The 15119-nt window shown below is 32.0% G+C and overlaps 1 protein-coding gene across 3 annotated transcripts; it reads right to left on the bottom strand.

Moving 5' to 3' along the window:
• Nucleotides 1-7405: 7405 nt before the first annotated feature.
• Nucleotides 7406-14345, bottom strand: LOC134707409 (transmembrane and ubiquitin-like domain-containing protein 1). Of its 3 annotated transcripts, none has more exons than XM_063567122.1 (3): nucleotides 14291-14345; nucleotides 12188-13039; nucleotides 7406-8448 (listed from the first exon to the last, which is right to left on the bottom strand). In XM_063567122.1, exons 2-3 carry the CDS (start codon nucleotides 13024-13026, stop codon nucleotides 8064-8066), a joined length of 1224 nt encoding a protein of 407 aa, XP_063423192.1. In that variant the 5' UTR covers nucleotides 13027-13039; nucleotides 14291-14345; the 3' UTR covers nucleotides 7406-8063. The 3 variants fall into 3 exon arrangements, with proteins under 3 accessions (XP_063423192.1, XP_063423193.1, XP_063423194.1); XM_063567123.1 differs by having other exon boundaries at nucleotides 14266-14343; XM_063567124.1 differs by having other exon boundaries at nucleotides 14303-14323.
• Nucleotides 14346-15119: the final 774 nt, after the last annotated feature.

The following is a 15119-nucleotide window of genomic DNA, read 5'->3' as shown; positions in this document are numbered from 1 at the left end:
AACTGCAACATCGGTTCTCATATTTCTCCACTCGAGACAGTTAAATTTTAATATTTAAAGCGCAAGGCTTGCCAAGCGTTTTAAATAATTAAAATTTAACGGTTGAGAGTGGAGAAATATCGTAATACACAAGTTACAGTGGTGGAATCTTTTTCTCTAATGATTGTTATCCTTCCTTTTTTAAAGATTTGAGAAAAGTTGTGTACTTTTGATGTGACGTCATCAGACATGGTTACCTTTTTTCATGACACCACTATAAGAAAATTCAGAAGAAAACAAGAAAATTTGATGTCACAATTAAATTTCAACTATATAAATTTTATCAAATAGTCGTGCTGTGAACCTAGAAAGTGATTATACAAAGACCATGCATATGGCTTCACACACAGATTGGGTATGTCAAATCATACAGTGGGAGGAGACTGACCTCACTTGGCCTTCAGAATGATATACTGATTGCTATGCAACAAATTTTATAAGATCTGTTATCATTATCTGCATTTCCTCACCAAGAGTACGTAATTGTTTGTGACATGTATCTGATTAGGAAAAGATTAATGTTTGTTCTGGTGAAACTCCATAACCTCAAAGTGTCAAATACCATAGAAATTTTTCCTAAACTAAAACAGGTGGTCAATCAGGTTAAATGTATCAAATGATGTCAGCATCTTTCACCAGATATCAATTATACTCTTGTTCGTATGAACAAAACTTATATTACATATAAGTAGAATACATTGTAATAAGAAAGATTTTTCTCACACCGGTCAGGAAATGTGAAAATAGCATGAAAATTAAAGAAAACGTAAAATAACACAACAGGTTCATATTAGTCGAGAACCATGCTGAGTATTTCCAAACTTCAAATTATTCACTTTTGTCTTAAATGTGACACAAGACTAGCAAGGAAAGACTTGGCCATTTAATAATATTACACATTTACCCTTCAAACTACTTTTGTATCTTTTCACCTTTTCACATGTTAACCAAAATTTTAAGGTTGTTTTAATGTGGAAAAGTTATTATCATGAATTTAATTTTCTTACTACTCTTTACATTTTACTTTGAAACATGCTCCAAGAAAATGAGGTCAAAGTCATATAAACCAAACAAGAAATACATAGCTTATAGTTTCTAAGTAACGGACTAAACAAAGAAAACTAAACATTAACCAATGAACCATGAAAATGAGAATGAAAATGTGGTCAAGGTCAGATGAACCATGCCAGGCAGACATGTTCAGCTTACAATTCTTCAATACAACAAATATAATTGACCTATTGCTTGTAGTTTAAGAAAAACAGAGCAAAACACAAAAACTTAACACTGAGCAATGAACCGTAAAAATGAGGTCAATGTCAAATGAAACCTGTGAATCTGACATGTACATCACCAAATATAGTTGACCTATTGCATATAATATCAGAAAAAAGACCAAAACACTAAAACTTAACTATAACCACTGAACCATGAAAATGAGGTCAAGGTCAGATGACACCTGCTAGCTAAACATGTACACCCTACAGTTCCTCCATACATTAAGTATACTAGACCTAGTGCTTATAGTATCTGAAATATGGACTTGAGTGACCACGAAAACTAAACCTTATTTAGGGGATCAAGGTCATTTGAAAATTGTCTGACAGGCATGAGGACCTTGCAAGGTAGGCACATACCAAATATAGTTATCCTATTACTCATTATACTGTATAGCGGGTTATTTTCATTGTGTGTGAATTTTCGCAGATAGAACAAAATCGCCAAAATAAATTCTGGCAATTTAAAACGGCACATTCAAAGGCATTGATAAGGTTTTGAATCCGCCAAAATATTTTGTATACCTTATTCAATGAAAATCGTGAAATTTTACACCCAAGAAAATAACTCGCTATATGGTAAGAGAAATTAACATATTAAAAACTCTTTTTCAAGTAGTCGCTGAACCATGAAAATGAGGTCAAGTACAATGGACATACGACAGACAGAAACTTTATAACATAAGGCATCTATATACAGAGTATGAAACATCCAGGCCTTCTAACTTTTAAAATATAAAGCTTTTTAAAAGGTAGCTAACACAGCTGCTGCCGCCAGATCACTGTCTAGCTTTCTGCCATAAGAGTCGCAGGCTTGAAAAAAATCAGTAATTTTTCCATTTGTAAAGGGGTATAACTCTAGATCAATAAAAGGGACACACTTGATGTGTATTTTGTGATAATAAGCATTGTGTACAAGTTTCATAGCATTTGGTAGAGGCAATCTTAATTTCAAATTTGTAAAGGGGCACAACTCTAAAACAGTTCATATTCAAACTTGATGTGTATGGATGTAAAGACAGACAAGATAAAAACTGATTTCCAACTCCGTGACAGCAGGGTATAAATATAGTTGACTTTAAGAAACAGTAATTATCTGTGAACATTCAACTTTGATCAATAAAATCATGAAAATAAGGTCATGGTATTCTTACCATCTGAATTTCCTATCAAATGTCAGCGATTCTCTCCTGGCATCTCAGTTTTTTCACCAATAAAAACTGACTGCCACAATAGTGCTGAAAGTGGATTATAGCTCCAACCAATCAATCAATCAATCGTTTATCTGAAGTACAAAGCTTCTACCTGAAGCCACAACTATTTCCTCTACTTCAATATTGACATAACCCATTATGTTGTTTATTTTACTTGCCATTTTAAGTGAAGACTGCCACTTGTGCAGCAAACACTGCTTGTACTCTTCTTGAGCTGATAATAGAAAATCAGTACTTATGATTTGATTCGTTTTGCTTAATATTTTAGTTTTCTGCGTAATGTCTTTTCAATGTTTTTCTATGGGTAATGGTGTTGTCATTTCTTTTTTGACTTATGGTTTCTGATTGCCACCATAGTATCTTTTTACCTCATAAAACAAACAAAGTAAATGGATAGTCTCAATGTGTAACAGACTAAATTTTAAACCTTGAATAAGACTTACTCAGCAAAAGGACTTACTTATACTTATTAATGATAATATTTTGTGTGTTTTACATAATTTAAAAGCAGTGTGAGGGAGGTAATTCAAAATGTGTTTGAATTCCCTCCCTTACACTGCTTTTAAATTATGTTTTGTTCTTCAGTTATTGTCCATTAACCAAGACATCCTTTTTCCCCCTTTTTTGTCTCTTATTCCTTAATGGTTTGAGCCATAACTCCAAAAGCCAATTTTTACCATCATTTTGTGTTATGGAAACTTGAGGTATAATTTCAGAGAGCTCTATACACCATTCCACAAGTTACTTTCTGGAAACTAGAAAAATGTTAATTTGGCTACTAATTCCTAAACTATTAGGACCATAACTCTCAAAATCAATCAAACCCTTCCTTTTGTGGTCATAAACCTTGTGCTTAAATTTCATAGATTTCTATTAACTTATACTATTAAAGTTATTGTGTGAGTACCAAATGTCTTCAGACAACGACTATGTGATACCAATATTTAATCCCAAAATTTTCTGTGGTTGTATTATTAGGATTTATGTGTCCGACATTATTTGTTGTTTGCATAATTTCAAATTTTTGAAAAAAATAATCTAAATCAAGACATTGGAACGAGAAGAAAGAGTGCAATGCTATAAATACCACTGAAAGAAGAAACTCCTGTACATTTTGGGGCACTCGGTGGTCAGGTGGTCCAAGAAATTCTACCAGTGCTGGTGCACTGGGACTCCAATCTTAATTGACTAGGATTGTCAGTTTTCCTACTGAAGGTCAATGGTTTTCTCTTGGGACTCCACCATCCTCCACCAATAAAAACTGGCCACCACGAAATAGTTCAAAATAAATGGTTAAAAGTGTTGTTAAGGTAGCACAATACAAAGATTTTTTCACTCGCAATCAGACAACTTTAAACTGATGTAATTCATTTCATCCTTCTTTATATTTTATAAATGAGGTACCAAAAGAAAGAAGAAAGATTAATCTTTCAAATTGTGATAATTTCATTATGATATAATTATTACATAATTAATTATTATGTAATTAGTTGCTAAATTGTGATGTCCACACTTGCAGGAATTTAGCGTCTTTGTTCTTTATAGCATCCCAAAGTTTTTTTTATATATTCTTGTACAACACAGCTTGACCTCCAAAACTGTGTCTCACGGATTTCCAAAAACATCAATAGAACAAATTTTATACCCAATTGAATTTAGTGATCTCTGATGAATTGATGTTGCAAACTTCATTGAAGATTTATGAGAGAATGAAATACAATAGGAAAAATCTGAGACACTGTTTTGGAGGTCAAACTGTGTTGTGCAAGAATCTATAAAATATTTTGGGATGCTATGAATAACCAAGAAGCTAAATTCATTCAAGTATGGACATCACAATATAGTAACTTATTACATAATAATTAATTATGTAATAATTATATCATAATGAAATTATCATAATTTGAAAGATTAATCTTTCTTCTTTCTTTTGGTACCTCATTTATAAAATTTAAAGAAGGATGAGTGGAATAACATCAGTTTAAAGATGTCTGATTGGGGATGAAAAAATCTTTGTATTGCACTACCTTAAAACACCAACAATCAATCAACCTATCCTTTTCATTTCTAGGCTTTGTGTAATTTCAGGGTTATAAAAGACATTCAATTGTTTTATTTGTTCATAAATATGCAGCAATATCTTATTATGCATGTTAAAGTAAAGAAAAAGTAATTACAAGAACATGTAATTTATTTATATATATCATATTCAACAAAAACATAATAAATAGTATCACATTCCAGGTGAAAATCAGTATGGAAATATAAAAAAGACTTATAACACCCAATCTTATATTAAAGTTAAAAAAAAAAATCAAATTTTGCGGTCGTATAAAAAAACTATTTGTCGAAATCTGAAAGATTCATTTTTGATGTAGAAAAAAATACCATTCATACCTCAATATCACATAACCTCACAGATGACGATAAAAAAGTAAAGTCATCTTTGGTTTAATCATCTTTTTGGCATGTAAATTTAAGAATTTAGATGATTGCTTTTTAAAAAAAATAATCAAGCCTTGACGCCTGCAGAGGGAGGATCTCAACCTACAAATTTGGAACAAACATCTTGCTGGGGTTTGAAACCCACCACCCCATTTGATTTATGTAAAACTCTTCCTAACCCATTCATAAATTCATAATATAAACGATGCCAAGCACATGGGATTCATATTATGAGATAAAACGATGAAAAATTTGTAAGGGTTCCGCGGAACCCAGTGTCTCGCCTACTTTTGCTGTTAATCACAGCTCAACAAAAATGAGGAAAAAAATCAATAAAATTATTCCTGTTGATACTATCTTTTGATTGTAAAAAGCTTCAGTCCAAGTTTGGTAAAATTCCATAGTAGTTTATGAATCTAATAAATGTTTTAACAAGAGGCTGTCACAACGACAGCAAACCGGATTTATTAACATTTATTTGTGTCCTGGCAATATCACAAGAACCATTACTGATGAATGGTGAAAGTGAAAATCGTCAATATCAAATTTGACCTCCATTTTGTAGTCAGTATCAATATATTAAAATTTGAAAAGCTTAGATTGAATGGTTCATGAGTAAATGCAACAACGTGAATGGAAGCGCCATTTTACGATCTTTAAAGAACCATAACTCCTGAACGGTAAAAGTCAAAATAGTCTTAATTGAACTTGACCTCTATTTTGTCATCAGTAACAACATTTAAAATTTCAAAAGCTTTGGTTGAATGCTTCATGAGAAAATGCACGGACACGACTGGAAATTACATTTTTCAATCTTTCAAGAAACATAACTCCTGAACGATAAAAGTCAAAATCGCCATTATTGAACTTGACCTTCATTTAGTTGTCAGTAACAACATGTTAAAATTTTAAAAGCTTTGGTTGAATGGTTCATGAGTTAATGAACAGAAAACACTTGATTGCTGCCCGCCCGCCCGCCCGCCCACCGTACACCCCCAAATCAATAACCGACATTTTTGTCACAAAAATACGGTTAAAAACTTTAACTGCAGTTTATATGTAATGTTAACTGGAAGAAAAACTAAGTCCATTTGTAAGTAAGTACTATCTTATGATCATAAACAAGATTATGTCCATGTTTAATAGAAATCCAGTACAGTTTAAGAAAGTTATTAAAATTTTAAAAACTATAACCACAGAGTGAAAATTTGTGGACGCTGCCGCCGCTGACTACGCCGACGGAATGTAGGATCGCTATGTCTCGCTTTTTCAACTAAAGTTGAAGGCTCGACAAAAATGAAGGATGGACTTAAAAATCAAGAGAGATGTTGAAAAACAGGAGCTCCAATCTTTATTATGTTTTGGTGTGTCCAGTAAGTGAATACTTCATGAATTCCAAAAAATAGGGGTTCCAACTCACTAACCCCCTCCCTTCCCCCTTCTTTATACGCCCCTGCAAAAAGAATAACAAATGCATATATAAATGCAATTATTAGCACACAAAAAAGTGTTGGAATTTTTCAAACCACCATGTCTGGAATATATATACATATATATACATGTATATATGGCGAAAAACAAATTTGTTATTTTCATAAATTTATTTATGTTTGTGCACAAGTATATATTGTTTATATATACTTTTACATAGTCTGGGAAAAAAAGTGTAAAATTGTTACAACAGTCATCATTTTTTGTCGGCATTATTAGGTAAGGTAATTTTTTACTTTAATGATTTGTACAAAACAAAAAAAAGTATTCTAGGCTTTTTTTTCTACTCTTTTTGTCAGTTTGTACTCTTTAGCATTTCATTCTCTATTCTATATCATTTGTTAAATTGACAGCAAACTATATTTTCTATATTCTGAAGTTTACTTTTGTTGAACTTGAGAGGGCAGCTAGTAGAAATGAAATTGATGTATTCTAATAAATGAATGGCAATGTAAGGCTTGTTCGACTCAACTCAATTACCCCAGTAGTGTCTACCTCCCCTTTCACAATCTATCAAGGTCGTTGAAAAGACCATAACTTCTAAACAACAAAAGCCAAAAAAAAAATCTATGTCAAATTTGACCTCAATGTCTTCATCAGTAACAACTAATGAAAATTTGAAAAGAATTGGTTAAAGAGTTCATAAGAAACGGCAAAGAAAATAATTGAGTGCATATTTCCAATTTAAAAGACAATTGAACAGCTGAACAATAAAAGTAAAAATAGACAATATGGAATTTGACCTCTATTTTCAAAATCAGTAACAACATATTAACATTTGAAAAGCATGGGTTGAACAGTGCACAAGATATTCCATGAAAACCTTTCCACCATTCCAAGGACCATGAATCCTGCATGAACAGCAAAATTAATAATCTTAAATATTAAATTTGGACTCTGTTTTGTCATCAGTAACAATATATTAAAACTAGTAACACATTGATTAAAACAGTTTATAAGTTATTGCATGAACATTGCTGGCATCTGTCCACTGCACACCATTCATACTTCTACATTCTTATAACTGCATGCATAAAAAAATTGGTGAGCCTTAATATACATTGTATTTTGTATAAATAAAACCAAAAATTTCTGTTACATTAACATAACATACAATTATTACATTAATTTGATAGACAACTTTACAAGAAATCTTGCTAAAATGTGGAATTTTAAATTCTGAAACTTTCCAGATTGTTTTAAAATAAAAAGCAGGGTTCCCAAACATTTTTGATGAAAATGGCTTTAATGTAAAAAGAAGGTGACACTTTAACAAAAAAAAAAAAAATTCTCCAGGAATAAGACTACATTTTTGTAAGAAGATGGTGAAGTTGCCAGTCACCAGCACAAGTTTGAGAAGCCTGAATAGAAATATACTGTAATTATATCTTCCACGTATTATCGCGAATTTGTTATTTTAGACTAAAATGCAATTTCCATTTTTTGCGATATTGAGAAAAATACTGTTTAATCTAAATAAAAAAGATTCAAAATGCGAGTTTAAATTAGAGTGACTATAACCCTGTTGCATATTTCGCAATAATAAAAAAACATCGCGATAATTTCTGAGTTTAAAGTAGAAAGAATCCTATAAAATTTATTCCACATGGGCATGATGGTGTCCCCTTCTTCTATTCTCCATCATTGCCAACAAAGCTGCTATATAAAGCAGAGACATGCCTATCAAGCATACAGTTGATGTCCCCGAAAAAAATTGACGATATTCAAATCTTAGGTACCACATAAAGCATAAAATGATTCCAAAACACGGAAGCATTAGCATGCCAACATCAAATCCTTCATCTTCATTCTGTACACCAGACGTAGTATTTTGGCGATTAACTTGAGTTATAAGACAATGTATTACACTATTGTCAACAATATTGTAGGCTTGTAGTGTGTTAGCATCATTCCTTAGATCCTGACCATTGAAAATGAATCGAACAAGTTTATCTGCTTCAAGCTCCTCTGCAAAATGTGTCCTGAAATGAATAAAATAAAAAGATTATGAAATACAGTATGTTCATAACAGGAATGCATGATTTCTCATATTTATAACAAATCTAATTTTTCTTCAATTCAAAACTTCATCAACTTGAAGAAATTGGCCTTCCATTTTATTCTCACTGGTAGTTTTTTTTCCCTGTCTTCTATATCTACATGTATTTAAAAATTGAATGCTTCTTTTTGTAACTTTATTGGGGTGTAAATTGAAAAAGCGTTGCCTAAGTACATTTTGTATCTAAAAATGTGTGCATGGTCAATGCTTTTACAACCCTATGAGAGGGGGAGGACAGGGGTAAGGGAGACAGGGAGACAGGGAGAAAGGGGGTAGGAGAAAGGAGAGGAAGGCTGGGAGAAAGGAGAAAAAATAAAATATCTCTCCTTTTAAAAAATGATCTAATATTTCCAGAAAAAATATCTCAAAAGGAGATGTTTTATTCTAATGGGAGAAAGGAGAACGGGGGTAGGAGAAAGGAGAAGAGGGGTGGGAGAAGGGAGAAGGGTACCCCCCTGTCCTCCCCCTCCTATGAAGTTGAGCATTCAATACTTATAATTACATTTTTTTTTATGATGAAAATATGATTTTTATCAAGTTTTTATTTAATTTCCCTGTGCATTTTATTGTGCCCCCCCTTTTTTTTTAATGATAAATGCATTTGACTGGGAGCATATAGTTGGAATACCCTCTTTACTCTGGGTTGGGAACCCCCCTTTTTATAATAGATGGTTCTGCCCTGTGTGTACATGTTGTACATGTATATTTGTTAAAAACCAGATGCTCCACAGGGCGCAGCTCTATACAACTGCAGAGTTTGAACCCTGAACAGTTGGGGCAGGTATGGACACAACATTAAAGCTTGATAAAGCTCTGAATTTGGATTGTGATTAAATAGTTGACACCACATAGGTTTCTGACACAGAATGAATGTGGTCTAAGAACTTCAAAATTTTAAATTGGACATTTACCTACATGTACACTTTGTACTATAGCTATGGCCCAATATCAGCAACCCCAAGAATTCAATTTATGATGAAATCAAATAAAGTTCAATTTTGGACTGTTTGAGCCCAAATATCAAAAATCTAAATACATGGTTAGATTCAGCTTATACATGTATCAAAGAACCCCATATATTCAATTTTTGTTGAAATCAAGCAAAGTTTAATTTTTGACCCAGATTTGCACCAACTTGAAAACTGGGACTATAATCAAAAATCTAAATTTTCATGTTTAGATTCAGCATATCAAAGAACCCCAATGCAAGGATCCAATTTTTGTTGAAATCAAACAAAAAAAAAGTTTTGGACCCCCAATTTGGACCAACTTGAAAACTTGGCCCATAATCAAAAATCTAAGTACATGTTTAGATTCAGCATATCAAAGAACCCCAAGAATTCATTTTTTTTTTTTTGATGAAATCAAACAAAGTTTAATTTTGGACCCCGATTTGAACCAACTTGAAAACTGGGCCCATAATCAAAAATTTGTAAGGGTTCCGCGGAACCCAGTGTCTCGGCTACTTTTGCTGTAAATCGCAGACTCAACAATAATGAGGAAAAACTCAATAAAAATATTCCCTCTTGATACAATCTCTTGATTGTAAGAAGCTTCTGTCCAAGTTTGGTTAAAATCCAGGATAGTCATATAGTTTATGAGTCTAATAAATGTTTTAAAAACAACTGCAGACTGTACATGTATGGTTAACTGAAAGAAAATCTAAGTCCATTTAAAAGTAAAATACAGAAAAAATAGATTTATTTGTTTACAAAATTTACTTCTGGATACTATTTTATGATCATAATTAAGCTTCTGTCAAAGTTTGGTACAAACCCAGGATAGTTTAAGAAAGTTATTTAAATTTTAAAAACTTTAACCACAGGGTGAATGTAATGTTTCCCCACAGAAAAACTAAGTCCATTTAAAAGTAAAATATGGAAAAAATGTATTTTTTTTTTTACAAAATTAACTTCTAGATACTATCTTATGATCATAAACCAACCAGCTTCTGTTCAAGTTTGGTACAAACCCAGGATAGTTTAAGAAAGTTATTAAAATTCTAATAACTTTAACCACAGAGTAAAAGTAATGTTTCCCTGTAGAAAAACTAAGTCCATTTATAAGTAAAATTCAGAAAAAATGGAATTTTATTTTTACAAAATTTACTTCTGGATACTATCTTATGATCATAAACAAGCTTCTGTCCAAATTTGGTAGAAATCCAGTTTAGTTTAAGAAAGTTATTAAAATTTCAAAAACTTTAACCACAGAGTGAATACATGTATTTGTGAACACCGCCGACGATGACGACAGAATGTACAAATGTAGGATCCCTAAGTCTCGCTTTTTCAACTAAAGTCGAAGGCCCGACAAAAATCTAAGTACCTGCTAGATTCAGCATACATCATACATGTATCAAAGAACCCCAAGAATTCAATTATTGTTAAAATCAAACAAAGTTTAATTTTGGACCCTTTGGACCTTGATGTAAACAAATTTCAAAATGGGACCAAAAATTAAGAATCTACATACACAGTTAGATTCGGCATATCAAAGAACCCCAAATATTCAATTTTTGATGAAATCAAACAAAGTTTAAATTTGAACCCTTTGGGTCCCTAATTCCTACTCTGTTGGGACCAAAACTCCAAAAAATCAATCCCAACCTTCCTTTTGTGTTCATAAACCTTGTGTTAAACTTCATAGATTTCTATTTACTGATACAAATTTATTGTGCAAAAACCAATGCGTCTTCGGACGATGACAAAGGTGACGCCACCATCATACCAACATATGATAAGTCTTAATGTCTTTATTTTACACACGGTAATATTAGTCTTCTGATATTTTGTATATTGGAATGTAAGTGCTACACAGAACCAAACAAGTACTAAAATTAATACAAAGTAATATACATGTATACAAATGTAAGTTCATACAATTGAAAAAGAATTTGTAAATGTCATGACCTACGCATGGAAATTTTTTTGGAAGTATGAACTTTCTTTTTATTGCTATACTAGTTTTAACATGGGTACTAACTATATTTGTCAATACCTACAAGGAACATCTATGAGTGAGGTTAAAAATGTTGCTGTGTTACATGTTTGTACATGAATTAGGCTGTTAGTGTTCTCTTTTCATTTTTTTACATTTGTCATTTGAGAACCTTTACAAATGTAATAGCTTACTGTGGAATGGGTTTTACTCATTGTCGAAGGCCATATAGTGACCTATATTTGTTAATTGATGTGCCATTTGGTCTATTGATGAGAGTGCTCTCATTTGCAATCATAATGATTATGATAAAAGCCTTATACAGAACTACAATTCAGCTGGAGTTTAAAATGTTCAATAAAGTAGAAATACAAACTGTTCTACATGTACATGTACATTATTTTGGATAATTTTCAGTTCTTCAAAGTTGATTACAGTACTATATAAAGTATGTATTGAGAATTATAAACAGAGTAAGCAACAAAGGTGTAAAAATATTTGCACTTTTGGTATTAAGCTGAATTTTGTCTCCAAATAACCTTAGATCTGCTCCAATTTGTCAGACCAAATAACCTTTTGACGTCAAGTAACAGTGAGTCATTTTTTCATAATGATCTAAATTGGTTAAAAAAATTGATGCCATATTTTACGGCAACTTGTGTGATTTAAAGTAATGGCAGACAAATATGCATACAAGTGTAAATATGTGTATTATGTCATACCTTCTAAACTGTTCAATTGTATCCTCTAAAGATGCTTCTACATTTCTCTGAGTGTCATTTAGGTATTTCAGTCGTATCCGAACTTTATCACTCTGACTAGAATTAGTTTCCGATTCAGAGGAAACATTTATTTCAGCACTGTTTAAATTTTCAGTTTCATTTTTAACTGACTCAGATGTTTTATTGGATTCATTGTTTTGTAAATTTGATGGAAGTTCATTGTTTGATGAATTTGATGGGTTTCTGTCATTTATAACAATGGTCTCTGATTCATGATTTCTATTTTCTTTTTTTGTCTCTATAACTTGATTTTTATCAGAAAAGAATGCAACCCTTCTACGTCTCAGTTCAGTTTCTGTTGTAGGCAAGTCTTCACTATCTTCATTTCTGTCCCCTAACACCGTATCTTCCCCTGATTCTTCTGTAATCACATTTTCGTTAGATGACTCTTTATTGTCTTTTGTCTTTGAAACATCATCTGTTTGAACTGGAATTTGACCTTCTGCTCCTGTCACTTGTTCGTTTACACTATCAACAGAGGAGGACCTACTGGCATTGTCAGTCTCCTCCTGAATGGATGTGTCCCCTGTTGATTCCTCACTTGAGGTAGAACTTACAGCAGAACTATCGCTAGCTTCAACACTGTTAGTCTGTTGCGTATTTCTATTCTGTCTTCTGGTAAAGTCTATTACAATGATACTAAAGAAAGGTAGTTCTTGAATATTTGTTGAAAACCATGCAATACAGAGAAGAAGAAATATTAGAAAAATGGTAAAAACAACAGTAACTTCATCTCCTACCCCTTCAATAAGTGGCATATCTGTGTACAGGTGGTACATACACTATGTGTACCTGAAAATAAATCACAAATTTAAATTAAGAACACCAATGATTATCTTTGGTTAAATATCTCATTTCTCTATCATCTTTTATTTATAAAAACATTAACAGTATCAATTTTCCTGCACCAGATGTGCATTTCGACAATGTAACTTTCATAGATTTGGGACAATTTAGAGCTTGACAGAATACGGGTCCGTTTGCTCCCATTCATGTTCGCCCCCTTTCACTTTCGCACCCTACATGTTCTCGACCAATTTTAATTGGTTTTGGGTTTAATAACTTTGTAATCAAGTTTTTGGCAAGTAGTATTCTTATAAGTATAATTGTTTTTGTTGTCTGACTCTCAAAATAAAGTGAGACAGCATTTTTTATTGTGTTGAATAAATCTTAATTATGTTTTGGATAGTGTATTGTTAAAACAAAATAATATTCCTTTCTAAATATAGTGGGGTTCTGTCAACGTTTTATTTTGTGTTGAATAACTCTTATCATGTTTTGGGTAGTGTACTGCTATAACTTTATTTCATTGACTTGTTTCAAAATGGAGTGAGATTTTGACTATTTTTTTTTTTGTGTGTTGAATAAATTTTATCATGTTTGATCATGTTTTGGTTATAATAGTGTATTGCTATATATTGTATTGATTCATTCATTGTTTCAGATCAAAGGGACCAAGCTGTTAAAAAAAAATTATCTTTTGTGTTTTTCCTTTAAAATCTTCAATCTTTTGTGTTTTTCCTTTAAAAACTTCAATCTTTTACTCAGACCAAGCTATAAATACATTTAGTATTTACACGAAAGCAAAACAACCATCATGATTTTCCAATTATTCAACTGGAATTTAAATCAAAATTGGGCATGAACCTGTAGAGTGCGAACGGAACTTGAGTGCAAACGTGCAAGGTGTGAACGTGTAGGGTGTGAAAGTATATTGGGCGCTTAACGGACCTGATACCAGCTTGACATATAATGTGAACATCTGTATGATTTGGTTGTGTGAAGCAATCAAGATGTAGACTGTACATTGGTTGCTTTTGTCATTGGGTTGATGTCAAAACAATTTATATATCAGCCTATCCCTGTTGGGAATTTTCATCATTGAAGTCAAGATCATCAGATATATCATATGATAATATAAAACACTTTTTAACAAGTGTCGAGTACTGTAGGTCAAGGGGGACTGTTTCTTTTTAGAAAATAATGGGACAAGTGTACAAAATACTTTGTGGATTGACCTATTTCTTTTAAAAAAATCGCTACCAGTTTGTTTACTGTTTTCGTAAATATTGTCCAACAAATCGCTTCGTCTATCGACACCTGTCAAACACAACGCCACCTATATTTTATTAATCTGGCTTAAATTATTTTTTCCTATGAGCAAAGGCAATAAAGAAATAAATAGGAAACCAGATGGAAACAATAAATTCATTGTCGGTATACGGAGAAAGACACAAATTTTACGGAAACCGTGCATCCGGAAAATAAAGGAAATATTTTATGTACATAATTTACTAAAAAATGCAATACATCTTTTTGACCTTAAAACAAAGCATATACTATTATATGGGTGTGAAATTTGAGGATATTTTTATCCCCTTACTGCACATTTATAAAAAAGATACTTTGTGAAAAACTTCATATTAAATTCTGCAAATATATTTTAGGTATAGAAAAAGAACAAACTTTGCAGTTTTGTCTAGTAAGTATTAAAGTAAGTAAATTTTATTTAGAGTCGGCACATATATACATTATAACAGAGAAAACATGAGCTCTGGTGAACTCTTTAACCGACACACGTCTGAATTATGACGTTTTCCTCGGCATGATTATGACAGTCAAACATGTTTTAAGATATTTGCATCGTTTAGAAAACATTAGCTCATCATTTCCCTGGTTAAAAGCCGCATATGATTGATCTAAACTTGCTATTTGTAAAAAAAAAAAACTCTTGCCTATGGATTAATTAATATTTTAAGGGAAAATATGTCAGGCATAGAAAACCACATACCAGAAAAATATTCAACGTTTAACTGAGATCATTTAAATTACACTGTGGTCAGATTGTTAAGGGATAATATACTGCATTGTT

This window comes from Mytilus trossulus, chromosome 2 (genome assembly GCF_036588685.1).
Source record: "Mytilus trossulus isolate FHL-02 chromosome 2, PNRI_Mtr1.1.1.hap1, whole genome shotgun sequence".
Lineage (NCBI taxonomy): Eukaryota > Metazoa > Mollusca > Bivalvia > Mytilida > Mytilidae > Mytilus > Mytilus trossulus.
This window is presented reverse-complemented; position numbering and strand designations above follow the sequence as displayed.

What these genes read in the sequence shown, in the direction of transcription:
- LOC134707409 (XM_063567122.1), bottom strand. Translation starts at nt 13,026, where the DNA reads ATGTACCACCTGTACACAGATATGCCACTTATTGAAGGGGTAGGAGAT. An exon ending in ACAATTGAACAGTTTAGAAG is followed by an intron (nt 8,449 to 12,187) that starts GTATGACATAAT and finishes TATTCATTTCAG; the next exon opens with GACACATTTTGCAGAGGAGC.